The following is a 24,439-nucleotide window of genomic DNA, read 5'->3' on the forward strand; positions in this document are numbered from 1 at the left end:
CTGTCTTGTCTCCTGCGTTGGCAAGTGGATTCTTTACCCCTGTATATAGAAGCCCAGGTCTGTGTCTTTTCCATCTTTTTAGCCCCAAACCTACCATAGGACCTAGCACGGAATAGGCACCTGATAAATGTTTGCTAACAAAGGACAAACAAATGACCAAAGACTGGAACCCCTGTACCTAGCAGTTTGATTTATTTGACACTGAAAACAAGATTATCCAAGTCTGAATGGAAAGATCCCAGATGCCACCAGAGGTGTTCCCCAGCTGTTTTCATCCCAGATGGGGCTGGGATGAGGCCTGAGCCCACCTGGAAACCCCAGTGATAAGAAAGAGAGAGTTTGAGCACAGCCAATGTGGCAATCGCCGTGCGACGTGATTAAATCCACCTCACAGCCTGCAGCTCTGTCATGATCACAGCAGGGAAATTCGTAAACAAGAGTTGAGACTCAAAACCGCAACACCTCTCTCCACTCCTCCTTCCCAGAGCAGCTTCCAGCTTCCTCGCATAATCCACACGCAACTGGAAACTCTCACAGGGTAGCAGGAGAAAGAAACACTTGAGGAAGAGAGCAAGAGGCTGCTTTGGCACCCCTTCAGGGGTGGACCCACGTCCAGGGGTGTCAGCAGCGTCTTCCGTCACGAAACGTGCAGCACACCGGGCTGGCAGGGGCTCTGCCTGCTGGTGTGGCTGATGCTTTAGGCATTTCCTGCAGTCAGTCTCTGCCTATATAACATGCATGCATGCATTCAGCATGTGCTTCCTTGAGCATACAGTATGTACTATGCACGGGCAGGACACGGTGGGAGACTCAGAGAACACCCAAAATCTAAGCTCATGTGCTCCATATGCTCTCTATGGATGGAATGCTGCTGCTGCTAAGTCGCCTCAGTCGTGTCAGACTCTGTGCGACCCCATAGACGGCAGCCCACCAGGCTCCTCTGTCCCTGGGATTCTCCAGGCAAGAATGCTGGAGTGGGTTGCCATTTCCTTCTCCAAGAAGCAAGGAAAACTACTTCCCCCCACCTCAGGCAGAGCAGAGCATCTGTTCACCCACGGACATGAAACAGAAAGGGAACAACGTAGCTGAGGCCACCCCACCTCACCTTCGTTCCATTCCCACCCTGACACTGAGGACTACATGCATGATCATGCCTCTGATCCCCAGAGAAGAGGGTCCTGCCAGGGTGTCAGAGGACCTACCCTGGTGAGAAAGAATCACTGACACTCTAAAGAGAATAGTAACAATAGCAGCTGCATCTCATCTCCACCTGAACACAGCAAGAGCAGCATTTTCTGGCTTGAGAAGCACATTCATATCCAGAATCACCCTGAATCCTTTTTTCAATATGTATTTATTTGGCTGCACCAGGGCTTAGTTGCAACATGTGAACTCTCAGTTGCAGCATGTGGGCTCTGGTTCCCTGACCAGGAATCGAAAAGGCCCCCTGCATTGGGAGCATGAAGTCTTAGCCACTGGATCGCCAGGGAAGTCCCAAGAATCTCTCTGCCTCTTACCCCGGCTCTCTGAGATGTAGTGATCCTCCTTGTACAGATGAGGAGACCGAGGCTCAAAGAGCTCAAGTGACTTGAGCAGGATCACTTAGCCAAGAGGAGTCAGGGCTGGGACCCTAAGCTCTGGGATTTGGGGATCCAGTCCCCTGCTTTTCCGTCCTGCCGTCCTATCTCCTCGAAGATGTGGACCCATAAGACCTGAACTTAAACTAGAAACTGTAAGACCAGAGGGCCCCAGTTTCCTATCTAGAAGCTGATAAATTTTATAATAAAGTATGCATTTAGGGAAGACTGCATCAGCTGGTACAACCAAATGGAATAAAGACAATGTCATTTCTGCAAGGAGACTGCATTCCTTGCTAAGCTACTAAAGGTCACTAAGGAAGAAATAAAATACAGGGACACAAGAAGCCAGTGGGCACGATTAACTCAGACTTTCAAGAAGGCCTAGGACAAGGTTCATGCCTGATGCTACCTAGGAGAAAAGCAAGTTACAATGAGATCACTAAGGACAGAAAATTGATTTAAAGAGAGAATGTTATGAGTAAATCAGCACTAGGACTATCTTATCTGGCAAGGAGGTAACAGAAGTTCCTTATTAACAGCAAGCTCTTCAGAATCATAGGCCCTAAGGAAAGGACTTTAGAGGTCTTCCAGATAAGTGGTTTCCCGAAATTTGGTTCAGCCTCAGAGCCCTTGGCCCCTCTGAAATCTAATATAGAACCCCACGTGGAAAACAGAGAAAAAGCCAGAGCTGCAGTATTTGAAAGAACTGTGACCCCCATCCACTCCTCTCCTGCCTCCCTCCTGCTGCAGCAACCTCTGGGGCTCCGCCAAATCCCCCCAGAATTCCCCAGAGCGCTTCACTGGCCTTGCCTTTGTCTAGAACGGAAATTTCCTTCACGATTCAGCTTCTACTCATAGTCCTTCCGTGGTTCATAACAATCTTCCCTTTGCCAAGAGAAAGCCATCTTTATGTGACTGGCCCCATTTGTCCTCAGCATCCTTTTTGCCTCCACCTTGAGATGGCCCTACACGTGTTTTAACCTTTTATTTATGTTTTATTCTTGGCTGCCCTGGGTCTTGATTTTGCAGGCTTTCTCTAGTGGTGGTGAGCAGGGGCTACACTTTCGTTGTGGTAGGTGAGCTCCTTATGGCGGTGGCTTCTCTCTCCTGCAGAGCACGGGCTCTAGGGTGCACGGGCTTCAGTAGTTGCAGCTCTTGGGCTCTAGAGCACGGGTTCAATAGAGAAACACAGGCTTAGTTTCCCTATGGCATGTGGAATCTTCCCAGACCAAGGATGGAGTTCATGTCCCCTGCATTGGCAGGAAGATTCTTAGCCACTGGGGAAGTCCAGCCCTACATATTTTAAAGGACCACATCTGTGCCACCTGAAATCTTCACTTCTCTGGCTCCTGCATCCTCCAATCTTTGTTCATGGAAAGATCACACACGTCCCATGACATCACTTCAGGTCCCCTAACTGCCCTGGTCATTCTCCCCACCAGGGCATCCTCATCCTTCAATTCCTTTCCTAAAGTCAGAACCGTTGACCTAATGAAACCATAAAATAGTTACCATTTGCTCTGCTCCTATTACACACATGCTAGACCCTCTACTAGGCTTTCTCATTAATAATTAATGATATTTTAGTATCTATTATGTCAAGCCCTTCCTAGGTTCTATATTAATATTGTGAATTATTAATTTAAGTAATACAATATATACCCCATGGGCACAAGGACTTTGCCTACTTGTTCATTGCTATATCTCCAGTCCCAGAACAGTGTCTTACTGAATGGACAAAGTATTAGTATTATTGTTGTTGTTGTTGTTGTTAATATTTATTGCATTCCTACTATGTAATAGGCAATGTGCTATATGCTATGCATATTTTGGTCTCATTAAAAGGAAGACACTGAATCTCTGTCTAGCTCTATCTGTGTCTCTGTCTCTCTCTTTCACTCTCTCTCTCTCTCTCTCACACACACACACACACACACACACACACACACATCCTTGAGGCCACCAGGGGCTAAATAACTTGATTGAGGCCCGTGCTCCATCCATCCAGCATGAAGCACAGTCTCCTCTAGAAAACGGCAGCCCAGAAAGGAGAAACTTCACCAAGCGCTCCCAGTGTCATCTGAGTGGGCAGGAAAGCAGGGGGCTTCCTTGGTGGTTCAGTGGTAAAGAATCCACCTGCTAATGCACAAGACTTGGATTCAATCTCTGAGTCAGGAAGATCCCCTGGAGAAGGAAATGGTAACCCACTCCAGTATTCTTGCCTGGGGAATCTCATGGACAGAGGAGCCTGGCAGGCTACAGTCCATGGGGTCACAAAAGAGTCAGACACGACTGAGTGACTGAACAATAACAATGGGAATGCGGGAAAGGAGCTTCACGTTGTACAACTCCAAAGTAATAGATGAGGAGCAGCCACGGAAGCAGCGCTGAAGCACCGTTTGCAGGATCATGAGTTCAGGGTTCACAGGCAGAGATCCCGGAATGACTACAAACTTCAGCCAGGAGATGGCAGCTCTTTGCTGCAGCAGCCAAACCAGCCCACTAGAAGCTGGTTCTCTGGCCTCATGCGGAACAGGGAGAATCAGTTCTCAGTTCCGCTGGGAACTGAGAATCAGTTCCGCTCAGTCCTCCCTGTGAAGTCCTCCCTGTGAAGCCACCTTCAGACCCTCCTCCACTGCTGCGGGGAGTCCTGCTCCCCAAGCCTCCGGGGCATGTTGGAGGGGTGAATTTTCATGTCAGGAAGATCCCTGAAGAAGGGAATGGCTACCCACTCCAGTATTCTTGCCTGGAGAATTCCACGGACAGAGAGGCCTGGTGGGCTACAGTCCATGGGGTCGCAAAGAGTCAGACATGACTGAGTGACTGAACAACATCAACAGTTCCTCTGTACATCAAAGCACTGTGTACGTCACCTCAGTTAATCCTCACCAACAACCCTGTGAAGTAGATCGTATTCTCCCCATTTTACAGATAAGGAAACAGAAAAACTGAGTAACTTGCTCAGGATCACACTGTCGATAAGGGGCGGAACTAGGTTCAGGCCAGTGCTCCTGACTCAGAGTTCAGAGGGTACAAGAGCAGAGACACCCCTCCTCAGACCACAAACACCAAGTGAGCGGGACCATGAGCAGGTCTGTTTGACCAGGAGAAGACCAGATGCGGCTTTCTGTGAGCTTGAAAAGGTGCATCGAAACTAGGACGTAAAGTACCTGATGGAAACTTTCTCACTGTCAGGTTTTATCACAGTAAGGTTTATCACACCTGAGTTCCGAAGGAAAAAACTCGGTCCAGAAGATGTTAAATGATTTACCTAAGGTAAATAGTAGCTAAAAAAGAGCTCCGCAGGTAAATAGTCAGATTTTACAACACCAAAGTCCCTCTTCCCTCCCCACCATTTCTCTCCCTGTTAAAGTTTAAAGGACAATTCAGGACAAGCCAAGGGAGTATGATTTTTCCAAGGCAATATAAACTTTGTGGGGTTCTTTATCAACCTCAGCCTGAATCACGGATGGCTGTTCCTTAGTTCAGGTAAATTACAAGGTTTAGAGAACCCTGCCAAGCTTTGAGATCCATTAGCTTAAAAGGCAGTTCCAAAGGCAAACCCCTAAGGGTCCCTGTCAGTCTGGGTGGCCTGCCTCCTGGCGGCTTTCCTGTCCCCTTCAGGCTCTGCGCAGGCATAGCCCTCGGGTGTGCAGAGGTGGGGACACCTTCCTTCCCATCACACCGTGCAGGGAAGGGAAAGTGGGCTGGATGGAGCCACTGTCAGAAAGCAAACTGAATAAAGTAGAATTGCTAGGAGAACTCAGAGAGGCTGCAGAGAAGGGGCTGCTCCTCCTGAGGCCGAAGGATGGCCCTCAGGTGGGATTTGTAGGAGCGACAGGTAACAGCAAAATCAGCTGGAGGCAAGGGCTCTGCACTGGGGAACCCCAGCTTCCTTCAGTTTGACTCAACCCAACAGGCATGTACTAATACCTCCCGCCAGCCCTTCACAATGTTCAGCCATGTGACCTGGGGCGAGACAGCACAGTGCCTCTGGACCTCAGTTTCCTCACTTGTAAGCCACCTTTGCTCTCTGCCCTGGCCCTACCTGGAGTTGAGAGCTGTGCCTGAACACAAAGGCTGATTCTTAATTGATGGCAGTGAACAGCAGGCTGGCCACAGGATAATGGCAGGTCACCCGACACCTCCCTTCCGCCCCAGGCCCTGCCCTGGAGCCATTATAAGCTGGGATGGGGCCAAGGTGCTCAGCTCAAGTTGCCAACAGGTCAGCATCTATGGGCTTAGAACAAGACAAAATGGTTTTGAATGTAGCAACTGAGACTGAGGTTGGTCCAAAGGAAAGCAAGCTGCCATAAGGACATCTCTGCCCAAAGCAAAGTGAGCAAGGGCATATCCAGAGGCCCCTCCTTGCCAGGGTGGGGATACCCACCTGTGCGTGGCCATGGCTGAGGGGTCTGCCTGGCCATGGGCTCTAATAGTTCAGAAGATACTTGAAAGCCAGCATGATCTGTCATCTCTGAGAACCTTCCATGTACTCAGGGCTGCTGCTTCCCATCCAGGCTCGTCTCAGGACACTCACACTCTCCTCTCTTGACTCGTGATCCCTCAGCCCCACTCACAGCCACCCTCCTTACCTTACCTGTCATGGCTGAGGCACCCTAGAGAGAGGGTACTCGCTTCAGCCTGCCAAAGGCATCAGACTGCGGATGGACAGTATGTAACTGCTTGCCGTCAGGTTGGGAGTGAGATGCAGGTTCATGGGTCAGAATTGTGTGAGGCCCCTCAGAGCAGCCCCTGAGCCAGCCGATGGCCGAGCCCCACTCTGCAGGCTAACTGGGAGCAGCCTCTGGGTCCCCTGGCTCACCCAGAGAACTTCCCCCACCTCCTCCCCTGGGTTTCCCCCCTCCCTACCATATCACCAGCCTTAGCAACCTAGCTGCCACCTGCCAGAGCCCCAGAGGACCTGTATATCCCGTCACCTAGCAACAGCAGCATCCCTTCTCTAAGTTTTCCCAGGGAGACTATGGGAAGCCAGGGCTTCAGACCCCATGGGAGCTTGAAGCTGCCACAGACCAGATCAGGGCCAGAAACCTCCTTTCTGTAGACCCCTGCTTTTCTCCATTCTTCTACACCCCAATCAGCCAGCTCTGCGCCCCTACCAACTTCTTTCTGGAATAAGGAATGAAGAGATAGCATTACAGAAAAGAAGAGAGAAATGAGGTCCAAGAGCAGGCTACTTGGCAAAGAAAGCACACCAAGGAGCTGACCAGGCTTTCTGGCCTCTGTGAGCAGTTGCTTCTTCTTTGCCTCATTATTAGCCTGGTGGTGCCCATTTCATTGTGCAGTTAGTTACCCTCTTCTCTGCTTCATCATCTCTGAAAGAGAGCTCCCAATTACTGAAGGCATCTTGAGGTTCAGAGAGGTCGAGGAGCATGCCCAAGCTCACCCAGCAAGTCAGAAGACAGGGCAAGATGAGAACTCATACTCCCCCAACTGGGTCTTCGTCTTTCCTACAGTACACTTAATCCTCGCCCCCATTTAAAAACAAGAGCTGCCTTCTGTTTGATTCATCACCTCTGTGCAGGAGGGGAAACAGCTGAGATAGTTATCTGTGATTTGGAGCTGAGCTAAATACAACCAGGAATTTCTTGGGATCTAAAACAGCAGGGACTTGAGGGGAAGGGATAGTTAGGGAGTTTGGGATGGACATGCACACATGCTGTATTTAAAACAGATAACCAACAAGGACCTACTGTCTAGCACAGGAAACTCTGCTCAGTGTTATGTGGCAGCCTGGATGGGAGCAGAGTGTGGGAGAGGATGGATACATGTATATGCACGGCTGAGTCCCTTTGCTGTCCACCTAAAACTATCAGAACATTGTTTATCGGCTGTACCCCGGTGCAAAACTAAAAGTTAAAAAAATAGCAAAACAGCAGTGGCTGAGGTAAATAAAGGAAAGAAAGTAAATAAAATAAAGGTAAATAAAGGAAGGAGAGCAGGTGATAAAGGTGCAAAGCTAAAAGAACAGAGGGAAGAAGGGGTAGTAAATCAATAAAGCTCCTGCCAGGTACCAAGCACTGTAGTAGGCCTTTCCTTAACTCAGCCTGGGAGGAAGGTTTTCTCAGCCCTGCTCACGGACGATTTAGCAGAGTCAAGAATCATGCAGAGGTGGGTTTGCCTCCAGACTGAAGAAGGGCTGGGGAGATGCTGGGAGTTAAGTTCTACATGTTGACTGCATGCTAATTATATGCAACTAGACATTCATGGGGTCGCAAAGAGTCGGACACGACTGAGCGACTGAACTGAACTGAACTGAACTGAAGACCTCGTTGCAGGGGAGTGGAGAATCAGAAGGATCCAGTACCGGTTGACAACAGCCAAACAGGTTCCTGAAACAGTGGGGAAATGAAAACAACAGTCCACCAAGCCCAAGAGGCTGGCCTCAAGGGCTGGATCTGTTACTTACTCTGGGGCCATAGCGACCACTCAATCTATAGGAGTCTGGGTTTTCTCTTGTATAAAGTGGGGATAATTTCTCAGGGTTGTTGTGAAAATATTTAATCCTCGTGGCATTTATGAAAGATATGTAACAATACCCAATTGCAGAATAAGTTGTTCTGCCTCCATATTTAGGTCTTGGGTTAATGTCTTTCTGCCACCAATTGAGAAGCAAGGTAAGAAGATTCTCTGAGAGAATCAGGCAGTAGGCACTAATGTAATGTTTTCCAGTCAAATAACTTCCACCCACCTCCCACATCCCTCCAGCTCTGGGGTCTCCGGGGCCCTAGGGATTCTTGCCCTTTTGTTTTACTCCAGACAGCAGGAGCCTTATTCCAGGATAAGCCCTGGGTCAGACACCGGTTTGGCTGGCCCTGTGAGTCAGGGCTCTACTGGCAGACTGAGTCAATAAGGCAGGTGACCCCACCAGCAGCCCCAACCAAAAGAGGAGGGCCAACGCCTTTGCATGGGCAGGGCTGGGCCTGGGCTGTGGCAGTTGTGGCCAGAGGCTGAGTTCAAGCTGAGGATAAACAGAGACGCCTCCAGCAAAGCGGAAGGAGACACAGCTGGTCTTTGGTGGCCTCATAGCCCCCTTCACTCTATCAGCTCCAAGGCAAGACATTACCCTGGCCTGGAGGGAATCAGAGCAGAACATCGGGAGGATGAGAGTTTAACACCTTGAACCCCTCAGCAGAGCCAGGTGGCTGCATTTTTGTTTTCTCTTTGACCCTCAGATACATGGCCCTGGATAAATCATAATCCTTGATTCATGGCGTTTTTCACTGTTGGCCCATGCAGGTCTCACTGTATGGAGCTCACCCCCTAGTTTCAGTAACATAATAAGTCTCCATAAACCTACCACCCAAAACAAAAGCTAGGATTTAGCAATAACCTATATCTAACCAGGCGATCTCCTTGCTGAGGGACGTGGGCAAGTCTCTTTTGTTTATTAATTCAACAAATCTTAGTTGTACATATTTGATAGGCCAGAAAGAGTGCTAGAATCAACCTGAATGCCATGTTCATAATTTCCTTGCCTTTTTCCGGAAAAGATTCTGTGTTCTATGAAGTCTTCTGGGAGTTAATTTTTCCTTTAATATGAAATTGCTCAAGCCATTCGTAGTACTTCGCGGCAGTATACTCTGTGTGTTTTGACTGCAGCATAATATTCTATTGTGCGAATTAACAGCCAGCTTCTTCAAGGCTAGCTTGGGACTGAGCCCTAAAACTGCAATCTTTTCCTTAATTTTTTCATTCAGCAAAGATTTATTAACTACCCATAATGTGTCAGGCATTGTAGGAGACACCAGGGGTGCAGTCATGACCAAAACACCCGCAGCCCCTATCCTTCTAGTTTGCAGGCTTTTCTCCCCATTTTTCTTTTGTATTCTAAAAGGTAAGGCTTTTCTGTATAATGACCACTATTCAGTTGATAGCAACAGAAAGCATATTAGCCCGGGGTGCTGAGGTCACTTCAGTTCAGAGATGAGGAATTCAAGGTCCCAGCAAGAACAGGCTGAAAGCCTCTTTGGTTCCTGCTCTCAGCTTCTAGAGCAACTCTGGACCCACCAAAGGAAAACAGTCAATATTTGTTGAAATAATAAACAAAAGAGACTCGACCTACCTGCTTCAACCAATGCAGACACTTATGTGCAGGCAGACTCTGTGAAGAAGAAGGACTTGACAGGGGACTGGCCACTAACTGGATGTTCTTGATACCCCTCCAAACTGCCCCTCCCATAGCCTTCCACCCTCTTGCCTGTTCACTAAAAACCCAAAAGCATTCAATCTATTAGGAAGGCCGATTGCCTTTAGGCCCTGGAGGAGGGCATGGCAATCCACTCCATATTCTTGCCTGGAGAATCCCCATGGACAGAGGAGCTTGGTGGGATACAGGTCATGAGGTCTCAAAGAGTCAGACATGACTGAGCGACTAAGCACACATTGCCTTCAGGGGCTTCCCAGGTGGCGCACTGGTAAAGAATCTGCCTGCCGACACAGGAGACACAAGAAACTGAGGTCAACTTGGGTTCATCCCTGGGTCAGGAAGATACCCTGGAGGAGGAAACTGCAACCCGCTCCAGTATTCTTGCCTGGAAAATTCCATAAACAGTGGAGCCTGACAGGCTACAGTCCAGGGGGTTGCAAAAAGTCAGACTTGACGGAGCGACTGAACACACACACACACATTGCCTTTATCTTTGAAGCACAGCTGAATCTTTCACCAGCTGTCTGTTTATCCCTCCTTGCTGTAGCCACACTGATCTCCATTCTGTTCCTCCAGCACCAAGCTTATTCCTGCCTGCCTGGCAACTTCCGGTCATTCAAGCCTCAGACCAGAGGTGCTCTCTAAGATGATCCCTTCCCTACATCTCCCATTCTCAGCACACAGCCAGGCACTGTCTCCCATCACCCACATTACTCTCCGCATAGCACCCAGCTCTCTCTGGGTTTATCTGCTGATGGTCGGCTCTCCCCTAACTTCTCCTACTCTCCCCCACCTTCCCCTACTCTCCCCCTGACTCCCCCACCCCCACCTCACCTCAGGATACAAGCTTCTCAAGACCAGGGTCCCGCATACCTTGTTTGGCACTTCTCCCATCCTTGCTGTAATTATTTCTCACTTGTCTTTAAATCCGTAGCTCCCAGAGCAGTGCCTGGTACAACACTGACCCTCAACAAATAGTTGTTTAATACTTAGCTATTGAACCACTCTGGTTATCAGACAAGTGTTATTTCTTTTCACCTTTGTATTTGACTGAATTAGACAAAAGAGCTTTGTGGACTGTTACTTGCTGATTGTGTGTAGATTACTGTTGGTAACATCACCTGACTCTGTAGCTACCGAAATGGAGGGAGTCACCAGATTTGTTCTCATCTTCATCCTGGAAGTAGCTGCTGATGCAGGCCCTGGTGATGGTGGAGGAGAGATGGCCCAGAGGAGCTACAGTACAGAGCCCAGAATTCTAGCTGTCATTTACTGGGCCTCTACTAGGTAAAAGCCAGATGCAAAGCACCGAAGGCAAAGGCAATAAGAAATAGAGATCGCCTGACTGGAGAGTTCCTGGGGTAGAGTCCTGGGCCAAGCGTCTGGGGGCACAGGGAGGAAGGGCCCGGAAGGAAGCTGCTTTGTGAACCAGGCGCTTCCCACTAGATATTTCACGGCAGCACTATGATGCAGGTGTCATTTTCCCCGCTCTGCCGAGGGGACGCCTAAAGCTCAGAGAGGTTAAGTATCTTGCCCAAAGGCTCACAGTTAATAGGAGGCAGAGCCCATGTTCCAACTTGGTCCCTGCAGAGCCTTGGCCATCTCTGCTGCATCCCCCAGCTACCCATGGCCTAGTGCCCCCATAGGGCAAAGCCAGGCACGTCCCCAGAGCAGACCACAGAGTTGAGGAAGAAAGGAAGAAGCTCCTTCTCCCAGTGACTGTGTCTGCCATGAGAGCAGGTAGCTCCCAGGGACCCCACAATTTATAATCTAGATCACCACCCTCCCCTCCAGGCATTAGAAGAGTCCCTCTCAATCCCCAATGGGACTCAGGAAATTCCAGCTGGAAATGTCCAGGGACCTGCAGCTTCCCCACCTGCTCTGGAATGGCTGTGACCTCAGCCAGCGCGCAGGTGAGCCCCGGGGTGGAGACCTAGACCTCGCCCTGCCCAGGGGCTCCCGGTCATGTGCTAGACAAGGAAAAGGAAGAAAGAAAAGAGAGTTCACAAGTGGCAGGAAAGCATGAACTTAGGCAGCACCCTCCCCTAACCTCTGCATTGCAGGAAAGGGTGCAAGTACTTTGCATGAGAGTCATTGTGTATATATTTTTGTATGTGTGTTGACAAGACTACACTTGAAGAAATACTTTAGTGTCCTGGTTGCTTTTTTTTTTCTGTCTATTCTGTTGAGTATAATATATGTTCAGTAAATTACTCAAATCTAAAATGTACAACTCAATGAATTTTTACCCGTAGGGGCTCAGTGGTAAAGAATTTGCCTGCTATGCAAGAGACTCAGGTTCAATCTCTGGGTCAGAAAGATGCCCTGGAAAAGGAACTGGCAACCCACTCCAGTATTCTTGCCTGTGAAATCCCATGGACAGAGAGCCTGACAGGCTACAGTCCATGGGGCTGCAAAAGAGTTGGACACAACTTAGCGGCTGAACAACAATATACCCCCATGTAATCAATGCTTAGATCAAGATCCAGTTTTCCAACATTCCAAAAGGCTCCATTGTGCTCCTTCCAATAACCCTCATTATAATCACTGTTATGATTTCTATCACCATGGATTACCTTTACCTTTTGGTCATATATATGAAATGATATTCGTGTCTATAGTTTCTTTTTTATTATTATTATGTCTTTGAGATTACTCCATGTGTCATTGCATTTGCACTAGTGCTGAAACTCCAGTACTTTGGCCACCTCATGCGAAGAGTTGACTCATTGGAAAAGACTCTGATGCTGGGAGGGATTGGGGGCAAGAGGAGAAGGGGACGACAGAGGATGAGATGGCTGGATAGCATCACTGACTCGATGGATGTGAGTCTCAGTGAACTCCAGGAGTTGGTGATGGACAGGGAGGCCTGGAGTGCTGCGATTCATGGGGACGCAAAGAGTTGGACACGACTGAGCAACTGATTTTATCTGATCTGATTCTTGTCTACTGCTGAATTATATTCCATTATATGAATATACCACAATTTACATATCTATTCCACCAGTGATTGACTTTTGGATATAGTAGGAAGACTTCTATACAGGTGTTTTGCTGAACAGATGTACTCATTTCTCTTGGCCCTAATTCTTGGTCATAGAATCCGAGAAGAGTCATTTGTTTAGCTTTAGTAAACTCAGCTAAACCTTTTTCCAAAATATTTATACCAATTTACACTCACAGCAGCAGTGTCTGAGATTTCCAACTGCTCCACATTCTCATCAACACTTGTTATTGTCAGGCTTTTTAATTTTAGCCACTCTGGTGTCTGTGTAGACATGGCTCATTGTGGTTTGAATTTACTTTGGCCTGGAATTTCCTGGTGGTCCAGTGGTTAGGACTCCACACTTTCACTGCTGAAGGCCTAGGTTCAACTTCCGGTCAGAGAACTAAGATCCCACAAGCCGTGTGGCATGGTAAAAATAATAATAATAATTTACATTAGGCTGATGAATGATGATATCAAGCATCTTTTGGCACTTAACTGGCCATGGAAGCATCTCCTTTTGTGAAGTGTTTGTTCAAGTTTCTAAAGAATTATATCATCCATAAAAGTAGACAAATGATGGACAAAAACATAAAAGAAAGCAAAATCATCTTAGAAACTCAGTAAAACACACAATAGCCCAGCAGCCAATTGCTTCTAATAATTGATAACTAGTAGCTACAACTAGTAAATCTGCTGTACCAGGTCATTTGAATGCATAACTGATTTATATATTTTGAACCAATTATTTAGATATCATGGAGACCTCCAACTTAGACTTAACAGGGAAAAGAGAATGTAGATAAAAGCCCTTCCCTCAGTTCAGAGCCCCAGCTTAAAAGGCTCCCTCACTTAACTCACTATTTTTCCTTCAATTACAGGATCCTGAGATCAATCGACCCCTGAACAGCCTCGGTAAGCTCAGATCTAGCTTTCATTTGTCTACCTCGGCCTCAATCAGTTACCAAGTAGATACTAAACCCCTCTTGCAGGACCCTCACCACCACCTCCAAGTGGTAAATGCTACGGGAGACACCCATCCATCATTCAACAAACATTTATTGAGCGAGTGTAATCTCCAGGATTCGTTATAAGAAAGAGGCACAGTCTCTGGAGAAATAGGATCAACAAACCTAAAACCCTAGTGGCAGTGACTCTCTAATTCACTCGTTCAGTTCCTCATTCTCTCATTCCTTCAACAATACTATGAGAGCCTGCATGGGCCAGGCCCTGGACTGGACGCTGAGCTACAGCATAAATACAAGAGCTAATGTCCCTGCCCTCGTGAAGTTTACAGTCTGACCATGCTGCCGAGGAACAGCCTGAACAAAAGTGCTTTCACTAGTAAAACAGAAAATGGGAGGGACTTCCCTGGCGGTCCAGTGGTTAAATCTCCAAACTTCCACTGCAGAGGATGCCAGTTTGATCCCTGGTCCGGGAACTAAGATCCCACATGCCAAAAATTAGTTTAATTAAATTGTAAAAAATAAAAGCAAAAAATAGCATATAAAATGAAAATAGCAGTATTTGCCTGACTTACAGCAGAAAAAAGGAGTTAATAGATAAAGTCTTCCCAAATATAGAGGGATTGTTTTTCCTCTCGTTCCATTTCCTTAAATTTTTGATACCTATGTCTTATAGCCTGGATCAGCAAAAAAAAAAAAAAAGTGAGCAGAGAACAAATATTAATATGACAGGTTCATAAGGAAATGACCAAACCCACTTACTTTGATAGCTTATTATTTCAGGGTCATGGGTTAATAAAGATCACAAACAATACAATCTTCAGCAGGTAAAATGATGCCTAGTTTCTACTTTGCGATTTAACATATCAGTATTCCCTGGTATCCCCAAAGAACACCAGACGTACAAGCGCTCCATCACCTGAGTAAGCCTGGGAACTGCCAAACGAGAAAACAATTAAGGGAGCCCGGGAGGGAGAAATCAGTGCCAAGTGACAATCCTGAAGTTAAGAGTGATTACAGGTTGTGCAAGGACCAGGGAGTGAATCTGTTTGTGTGGAACCAGGGCTGGTGAGGACTAGCAGTGGGAATCCATCTGACTGGGAGAAGGAGGCCAAATTACACTGGGTTTGAAAGCCCAGAGAAGAGTGTGGTCCAGTTATGGAAGTCGTGGGGAGCCCTTGTGGGTTCTGGAGCAGGGACATGACAGGATGAAAGCAAAGTATTAGGAAGCTCTGTCTAGCAGCAGATGGCTGGACAGGCTGAAGGAACTGAGGCAGGCAGGGACGCTGTTCACAGGTCAGAGGGTTGGTTAACTTTATAAACAGTAAACTTTATAGACAATAAACCAAGAAAACCCTTCCCTTCATGATGATGTTCTCCATGAGAACATCAGGGAGGCAGAGACTCTGGGCCCTGGACAAGAGAACTCATCAAAGAATTCCCAGTAAGTACGTCTGGGAAAACCAGCCAACCTTGTATCCCCGGAGGTAAGTGCTCAATGAAGAAATTGCACATGAATGAAGGAGCAAAATGTCTCCATGTCCACGGCCCCAGGAAAGAGGATAGTTTTGAACACTCACTGCTGGAACTTGAAAAACAACACCCACTAACATTATTAATAACATTATTAATAACATTATTAATGTTGCCAGGCGGCATTAGTGGTAAAGAATCCGCCTGCCAGTGCAGGAGACAATAATAGATGCAGGTTCAATCCCTGGGTCAGGAAGATCCCCTGCAGGAGGGCATGGCAACCTACTCCAGTATTCTTGCCTGGAGAATCCCATGGACAGAGGAGCCTGGAGGGCTACAGTCCGTAGGATCACAAAGACTCAGACACAACTGAGCTACGAAGCACACTGGACTGGATAAGCACGTACTGTGCTGGCAGCCCCTGCACACCTGGAGCTCAAAGTCTGGTCAAAAGTTAACCCGGGAAAGAGGATGCCTGCACACGTGCTCAGTCGTGTCCGACTCTTAACAACCCTGTGGACTATAGCCTGCCAGGCTCCTCTGACCATGGGATTCTCCAGGCAAGAATACTGGAGTGGGTTGCCATGCCCTTCTCCAGGGAATCTTCCCAACCCAGGGATCGGATCCTGTCTCTTAACGTCTCCTGCATTGACAGGCAGGTTCGTTACCACTGGCGCCACTTGGGAAGCCCAGGAAAGAGGTCACGTGATATAAAAGGAAAGGGGATGGGCCTCTCCTGGGGCAGACGCAGGTCAGACTGGACAGAGTAAAACATCCTAGGACAGGTACCACGGCGGGAGGAGCACCGGGAAAGATGGACAAGCCCGGGAAAGTGAAAGGAGGTGGGGGTCCACGCGCTGAGGAAGCTGAGCCTAGTCTGCAGGAATAACCCCAGCACCAAACAAAACTGTACCCAAAGTTTTCCCAGGGCCAGAGGGTGGGGAGGCTGTAGCCCTTGGCAGGGGCAGCCTCTGAGAGCTGACTGCTCTTTCCCTCCCCCTACAGATGTCACCCCCCTGCGCAAATCCCACACCCCGTTGGAGATCTTCAAAAAAGTAGGGATCCCGATCATCGCAGCAGTGCTGATCCTGGCAACCATCATTGTGGTGGCCGTCCTCAGTAAGTCCCAGCCCCCACCCAGTGTCCAACCTCACCCCAGCAAGGGGTAGCTCCCACCCACCCCTCCCCTGCCCTCACCTCCCAGCACTACCCATCCTTACCCCTCCCACCCCAGCAGAGTCGAGGGGAGGAGATGTGCATATAGCTTTGAATCCACCCCTGCTTTGAACGAAGTCTTCCTCTTGGAGTGGAGGGGAGATGAACTCCTCCCCCGTCTATCCCAGATGGATTCTGTCCCCGATGATTCCTTCTGCCAGGAAAGCACAGTTTGCACCAGTTACAAAGCTACTCAGGCAATTTGCGCAGCAGCCGCGCCCCCAGCCTCCTCCTTTCCAGGTCTGCAGACTGAGAGCTGAGTGAATTCTGGCAGCTCTGGGGCTGGAGAAGCAGAGCATGTCTGCTTGTGAGGAGGGGAAGAAGGAAGAGGCATTAGGGAAGATGCCCAGGAGGGTAGCACCTCACCCCATCTTGAGCTTTGGTTTCACCATGGCTGGAGCCTAAGACCCAGTGTGATCCAAGCAGGCAAAAAATGAGTGAATCAAGCAAGCCCTGATTCCCAGAGCCTGTCCCTCTCAGCCTCCCCCACACCCCATCCTACGACTGAGCCCTCACCTCCACCCCCCACCATAGCCAAGCAGGGTACTGACCACAGATTTCACCCAGGAAGTAGGGCCAAGAGGACCTGACTAGGACTCAAGACACCTGGGATGGGGATCCCGGTGCTGCCCCTTCTTGGTGCTGTGTGACCTTGAGTAAGTCTCCCAACCTCTCTTAACCTCAGTTACCTCGCCTGTAAAATACCCTATCTTCATCAGAGGGATATCAGAGAACCAATGAGGTAATATGTGTAAAGTGCTTGGATTAAAAACTAGGCTGTGCAAAAGTGGAAGTCATCATGCGTATGTAGGGCTGAGGCCAAGGGCATGTGTTTGCTCACCAGGCCAGGACGGCTTTCCAGGAGCCTGGGGCGGCCTCCGCCCCATCGGAGGACATTCAGAGCTCATCTGATCCAACCCCTCAGTCTCCACTTGGGCACTGAGGCAGAGAAAGGGGATATGGCAGTTGAGGGGCCTGGACAGACAATCAGGCCCCCAAATGAGCATGTCCATTTCCACCTCATGGCGGTGGAAATGCAGATCCAAAACATAAACATCACCCATCCTGGGTGCCCACGGGGACATGAGATGCAGATAAACCCAAACCCTTTAGACCTTGGCTGACCCAAGAGTGGTGGTGGGCATCAGCAGATTTGTTGTCCTAAGCCTGTTTGGCTCAAACTAATAGTAAGATGAGCTTACCTTCTCTGACCATGTGCCCCGCCATAGTGGAGAGAGCAGTCAGGGCCAGGTTCAGGGTGAGCCAGGGCAGGTACTAATACATGATTTAGAGTCAGGCTTTCCTTGTCCCAGAAGGTCCTGAGTGACTTCCAGCCCGGGGCCCCCAGGTTCTGCAACTAGAAGCAGTAACCTGAACTTCCTTCCTGGGCTGGGCTCCAACATTTGGTTTCTGGGGACTCAACTGGTGACACTGTATCCTGGCTTCCCCCAGGAGGCAGGACTGACCCTTTCTGACCCTGGCTCCTGACCATGAACCAAACCCTGAAAGTTGAGGAAATAGCTGATCTGCTCCTTTTCCCTTACTTCTCAAAGCAGGAGCATCAGGACCAAGAAGTCACATTTTAAGCTCCTGTAGGGAAGGCTGGGAGAAGCAGCAAAGAGCTTTGGAGCTGGACGGACTAATTGAAATCCTGGCTCCACCTAACTGCATGTGGCTTGGGAAGTAAACCCTAACTCTCTAAACTTCCATATCATTGTTTGTAACATGAGTTAATGATAGCACCTACCTCCTAAAGTTATTGTCAGGACTCCGGGTGACAATGCCTGGAAAGCTGTTAGCAGTGATAAGCAGCCCCATCATGACACTTGTTTCCATCACTCTGAGGGCCACTCAAGGGTGATGCTAGGCTGCCCAGGGGAGCTTCAGGCCAAAGGAGAGTTCGGTTAGACAGGAGGAGCTGGGAGAGTTTGGAAAAGTATTGAAATATCTGTTTCCTGAGGACTTAAAAACACCAGACTCCTTCCCATCATCCAAGACAGAGAAGGAGCAATAGACTCTGAAGGCAGGAGGCAGAAGACAAAGCAAGCAAAATGCCAGCCTCTTTCAACCCCAGGTAAAAGCACCTTGTCCTAGAACTGCGCTTGATAGCGAAGAGACACTTTCACAACCACCAGCCCACTACGTGTTCATTTTCCACAACCCTGTGAAGCCCAGAAAGCGCAAGGGATTGGTCTAAAGTCACCCAGGAGGTGGCAGAGCCAGTGCTCAGGTCTTCAGACTCCAGGCCCAGAAAGGGCAGCGACTGGTCTAAAGTCACCCAGGAGGTGGCAGAGCCAGTGCTCAGGTCTTCAGACTCCGAGCCCAGAAAGGGCAGCGATTGGTCTAAAGTCACCCAGGAGGTGGCAGAGCCAGTGCTCAGGTCTTCAGACTCCAGGCCCAGAAAGGGCAGCGATTGGTCTAAAGTCACCCAGGAGGTGGCAGAGCCAGTGCTCAGGTCTTCAGACTCCAGGCCCAGAAAGGGCAGCGATTGGTCTAAAGTCACCCAGGAGGTGGCAGAGCCAGTGCTCAGGTCTTCAGACTCCAGGCCCAGAAAGGGCAGCGATTGGTCTAAAGTCACCCAGGAGGTGGCAGAGCCAGTGCTCAGGTCTTCAGACTCTGGGCCCAGTGCTATCTCCCCCATCCACAGAGGCCCTGGCCAATACTTGGGGTTGAGAAGCGAGTGGGGGCTATTTCTGAGTTGCTCCTCACACATGATCTTGATAGACTCTGGGGACTGGTGTTATTATCAACACTTTACAGATGAGAAGACTGAGGACACCAGTAATTAAGTGGCAGAAGTGGGCCTGGAACCCATATCTGCCTGTCTCCAGGCCCAGCAGGTTTTCAGGTAAACACAGCCTCTCCTACCCCTGGGCTGCCTGCCTGACCATCAGCCCTCTCTGCCCTTCCCTGCCCTTGCCTTCCAGTCAAGGTCATTCTGGACAGTTACTTCTTCTTCTGTGGGCAGCCCCTCCTCTTCATCCCAAGGGAGCAGGTGTGTGATGGCCACCAGGACTGTGCCTCGGGGGAGGATGAGAAGTACTGCGTCAAGAAACTCCCCGACGGACCTCCAGTGGCAGGTGAGTCCAGGGGCCAAGGGGCCAGGGGAGTGGACAGAGCAGGAAGTTGGCTCAGGTCCTCTTGGTCCACTGCATAGCATCTGCTACCTGACAAGTCAGCTTCCTTCCCTATTGTAAGAGTCTTAAAAACAGGATCATGTCTTATCTACTGGATCCCCAATACTTAACATGTAGCAAACACTCAGTACATTTTGATGAACAAATGTGGACCAGAGGGGACAGGGAGTTGTAACTGAGCCTGCCCCATTCCTGCTGCACCTGGACGCTGAATTGAATGACCTTGGGGAGTTCCCTTTTTTCTCTGACACCTATTATTTCAAGAGGACTGCAAAGAGACCATATGGCCACTAGCCAGCTATTGATTCTTCTATTTATTTTGCGTGTGTGCTTAGTTGCTCAATCGTATCTACTCTTTGCAACCCCATGGACTGTGGTCCCCCAGGCTCCCCTGTCCATGGGATTCTCCAGGCAAGAATACTGGAGTGGGTTGCCATTTCCTTCTCCAGGGGATCTTCCTGACCCAGGGATCGAACCCAGTCTCTTGAATTACAGATAGTTTATTTACCATCTGAGCCACCAGGGGTGGCTATTCATTATAGAAGTGTTTATTGTAACATGTTATGGAACAAGACTGAGCTAGGTCCTTCAAAGGATGGTTTTTACATAAAAACCCATGTTCTTCCTTGGATTGGGTTACTCCAGCTTGATCCACCTAGTACTTGGGCTCTGCAAAGAAAAGACAGCCCAGGGCATGGGTGATGGGGGCTTTTATAGGGCAAGGCTGAGTGACATCCTGTGTATTTGATCCTTTTTTTAATCAGAAATCAAATGCCTGTGAGCCTTGCCACCCTACTGCCAATAGCAATTCTCACTCGCCTACCCCTCTCTGACCTTACATGGAAAAAAGAGCAAGGTTCCTCTTTGAGAAGTTTTCCCAGACAAGAGAACTTGTGTGAACCACGGGTAGGAAGGCCTTATAATACAACCATCAAATACATATATGCAAATACATCTAAAAAGTGAAAGTCACTCAGTTTTGTCCAATTCTTTGCGACCCTATGGACTACACAGTCCAGGAAATTCTCCAAGCCAGAATACTGGAGTGGGTAGCCTTTCCCTTCTCCAGGGGACCTTCCCAACTCAGGGATTGATCCCAGGTCTCCCACATTGCACAGATTCTTTACCAGCTGAGCTACAGGGGAAGCCCAAAAGTGGAAGGGGAGCTATTAATAATTATGCCAGGGCAAAAGTCAAAATGGAGATTATTCCCAGGACATCTGGTCACCCTGCTGCTGCTGCTGCTAAGTCGCTTCAGTCGTGTCCGACTCTGTGTGACCCCATAGACGGCAGCCCACCAGGCTCCCCATCCCTGGGATTCTCCAGGCAAGAACACTGGAGTGGGTTGCCATTTCCTTCTCCAATGCATGCAAGTGAAAAGTGAAAGTGAAGTCTCTCAGTCATGTCCAACCCTCAGCGACCCCATGGACTTCAGCCTACCAGGCTCCTCCATCCATGGGATTTTCCAGGCAAGAGTACTGGAGTGGGGTGCCATTGCCTTCTCCTGGTCACCCTAGCTCCTGTCAGAATGAGACTCAATCAGACAAAGCCAAAAGGAGGAACTCCTCTTGAGGTGGAAAGGTTTGGTGTTCTGTGAGGCTCCCCGGTTCCCAGGAGGGTTTGGACCACCAGTTTGGGCTGGTCACATGATAAATTCTTTGGGAGATGAGCCAGATGAGCCCCTGCCCTGAGCTGACCCGGGTTCCTTCCCTCCCAGTCCGCCTCTCCAGGGACCGATCCACCCTGCAGGTGCTGAACCCCGCCACGAAGAACTGGGCCTCCGCCTGTTTTGACAGCTTCACAGAAGCTCTGGCCAAGACCGCCTGTCGGCAGATGGGCTATAACAGGTACCCAGCCCAAGGTCCGGTGGCTGTCACCTCACCCCATGACCTCTCTCCCTCTCTTCCTTCCCTCCTCTTTTCCCCTTTCCCTCTTTCCTTCCTCCTTCCTCTCTCTTTCCTAAAAATTGTAGGTATTGGAGTCAGACAACTGCTTTTGAAACACTTTTCCTTACAAGCAGCATGAAGTTAAATCTTGTAAGGCTCAGTTTGTTGAAGAGTTAATGGAGATGTGTGTGTGTGGTGGGGGGAGGTGGTGAGGCTTCCCTGGTGGTCCAGTGGCTAAGATTCTGTGCTCCCAATGCAAAGGCCCAGGTCTGACCTCTCGTGGGTGAACTAGACCCTGCATGCCATAATGAAGACTGAAGATCCTGCGTGCCACAGCTGAGACCTGGTTGTTGTTTAGTGGCTCAGTCATGTCCGACCCTTTTGTGACCCCCATGGATAGCCCACCAGGCTCCTTTGTCCATGGGATTTCCTAGGCAAGAACTCTGGAGTGGGTTGCCATTTCCTCCTCCAGGGGATATTCCCAACTCAGGGATCGAACCCATGTCTCCTGCATTGGCAGGCAGATTGTTTTACCACTGAGCCACCTGGGAAGCCTACAGACAAATTAATTAATTAATTTTAAAAAAGAATTAATGGGAGAAGCAATGCCAACCTCATAGGATGGTTATGAGAGAGAGAATATCTGCCCTCAAAAGAAAAAAAGGAAAAAAGAATATCTGCCCCCCCATCCCCCCTCACCCCCATCCCCACCCCCACACACAGTTCAGGCTCCTTATAATCCCCTCCTTTCCTTTACTCCTCTACCCTCATTTCTTCTTGGTTTGGCAAGCTGCCATCCCTGCCCCAGAATACAAAAAAAAATCTTATTTATTTATTCAAAGTCCTATTGGTTAAAATTTAGTTTAAATGAACCTGATCTCACTGGGGTTTCATGGGCAATCTCAGCTCTCAGCAAATTTCAAAGGCAGTTTTAAATCTTTAGTGGATGAAAAAATATACAGTTTTAAGAAGGGTAATTAACATTGCATATTTATATTCATTTGATCTTGGCAAAAACCAAAATGGTAGTTACTATTCTATCTGTTCTATAAGTAGGTTCAAAGAAGGTAAATAACTTGATCGGATAGTAGCTGGGAGCAAGAGGGCTGGAATGTGTGCCCAAGACCCCCTAATTCCTGGGTGTCAGAATTATATCTGTTTCTAGGTTGGGTAATTCTCTCTTTTGTGGAGGTTTCATCTATAAAGGGAGGAGAGGGGAGACAGTTGATCACTCAGAGCCTAACTGGAGAGGATAAAAAAGGACCCATGCATTCAGCTGCACAGGGGGTAATCTCTTCCTGGCAGGCCCCAAATTATAGGATTCTAAGAAACTGGACCCGGAGACTAGGTGTAAATGATACATCCTAGGCAGACATAGTCCATCAATCAATCACAGAATCCTCTTCCATCAAATCCTAGAGCAGCCTCAAGCTCATTTTTCAGTAAGTACTCTAGACAGACATCACCGATCCATCAGAACTATTTGCGTCTTCTGCTCTCTGGTTGTCAGGTTTCTCCTGCTCTCTGCCCTCCACAGTGTGCAACTTGCAGTACCCTCCGGAAAGGACACCCTGCCCCCTTCATTTCCAAGGAGAGCTAGGAAGGCAAGCCCTGCCCCTGCGTCACCCCTCCCCCAACAGCAACCCCAGCCTGGCCTCCTGGCTGCAGCACCCCCCTCCTACTGCAGGCCAGCCAACTGCAGTGTCAGCTGTACTAGCAGAGCAGGCTGCAGCCTGATTATGAAACCAGGATGTCTCCAGGGGTTCTTAAGGTAAAAGGCTCCTAGATTTTCTGTCCTTCTAAGCTCTTTAAGGCATCAAGCCATCTAGCTCTTGGGCTCTGCAAGATCAAAGCTGATCAGAATTATTCATCATGATGTAACTGGTGAATAGAGGCTAACTCTCCTGGGAATGTCCACTTCCACCATGATCCTTCTTTTTGTATCTCAGATTTCCCTGGCTAGGAGGGCCTTCTTGTCCCAGGACCACAAAACTCTAGATGCCTCAAGATGGGAAGGACTCTGAAGATCATCTGGTCTACCCATCATTAATAGAGGGGGAAACTGAGGCTTAGAGAGACCCAGAGAGAAAATGTGACCTGCCAAGGGTCACAAATCAAGCTAGTGTCAGAGCCAGGACAAGAATCTCAGGCTTGAGGGCTCTCAGCACAAAACCCAGCACTGCTAGACTTCAGCCTTTCAGGTGCCATGGCTGGGTCATCCAAGTAGTGCCAGATTCCTGGGTGGGCATGTGAGAGTGTGCCAGTCAGCCAGTGTCTTGGGTTGACCCAAACCTGCATACAGAGCTTACGCTAGCATGACTGGTATAAAGGATAGGCAAGGACAGGAGAGATGGAAAAGAGGTACATTCAGTACAGCAACAATCAGAAAGATGAGATTAATCAGGGAAGACTTCTTGGAGGAGGGAAGACTTATACTCAAGGTCTGAAAGAAAACAAACATGGATTTGTGGAGAGAAAGAGAGATAGTGATCCAAATGAGAGAGATGTTTGTCTGAATGCACGTGAAGCCTGATCTTGGCCTGTCCCACCTTCAAAGGGACCATAAATGTACCCCACTACCACGTTCAGACCAGATGCCTCGTTTGGAGAACCAAATGTCCACATCTAGTTCCCTCCAAGGTAGGGATGGGTGCTAAATTGTTTCCTCTGCCTCCTTGTGAACCAGGAGAAACAGCTGGGACATTTGGAATAAGGACAGAGCTGGGAGTTACAAAAGAGCGTCCATAGGATTTCTTCAGAGCTCTGGGCTCTGAACAAGTCTTCCCTGCCCAAGAAAGCAAGTCCACATCAGCGCTGTGCTCAGGGCTGAGTCCTGGATGTCAAGAAACATCCCTTGTCCTCTAGCAAAGCAGGCACTACCCTCGCTTACCACCTCCACTCCCCTGCCACACCCCACCCAGCACCCTCCGCTGCCCCCTCTCCTGGGAGTAGGGGCTACTCCCACCATCTTGGTCTGAGCTCCTGCCTCAGCTCACATCTCTCGCTCTCTCCCTTTCCCTCCCAACA

At 49.0% G+C, this 24,439-nt stretch overlaps 1 protein-coding gene across 16 annotated transcripts in view; it reads left to right on the top strand.

The window, feature by feature from the left end:
* Positions 1-24,439, top strand: part of TMPRSS4 (transmembrane serine protease 4) — a 40,018-nt gene that overhangs the window by 4,630 nt on the left and 10,949 nt on the right. For 8 of the 16 annotated variants that reach the window (XR_015141901.1, XR_015141900.1, XR_015141899.1 and 5 more), the window contains exons 2-5: positions 13,618-13,651; positions 16,180-16,293; positions 19,317-19,469; positions 21,244-21,373. Coding sequence is in view for 13 of the 16 variants with exons in the window: in XM_086339450.1 (XP_086195576.1) it covers positions 13,618-13,651; positions 16,180-16,293; positions 19,317-19,469; positions 21,244-21,373 (431 nt within the window). In the remaining 3 variants the exon portion in view is untranslated. Of the gene's footprint in view, positions 1-13,617; positions 13,652-16,179; positions 16,294-19,149; positions 19,238-19,316; positions 19,470-21,243; positions 21,374-22,922; positions 24,438-24,439 lie in introns of those variants that run through there. The other 8 variants (XM_086339453.1, XM_086339452.1, XM_086339454.1 and 5 more) reach the window with 6 other exon arrangements.

Source organism: Bos grunniens, chromosome 15, assembly GCF_055505025.1.
Source record: "Bos grunniens cultivar Pamir isolate PY7600 chromosome 15, Bosgru_T2T1.0, whole genome shotgun sequence".
In the NCBI taxonomy this organism is placed as follows: Eukaryota; Metazoa; Chordata; class Mammalia; order Artiodactyla; family Bovidae; genus Bos; species Bos grunniens.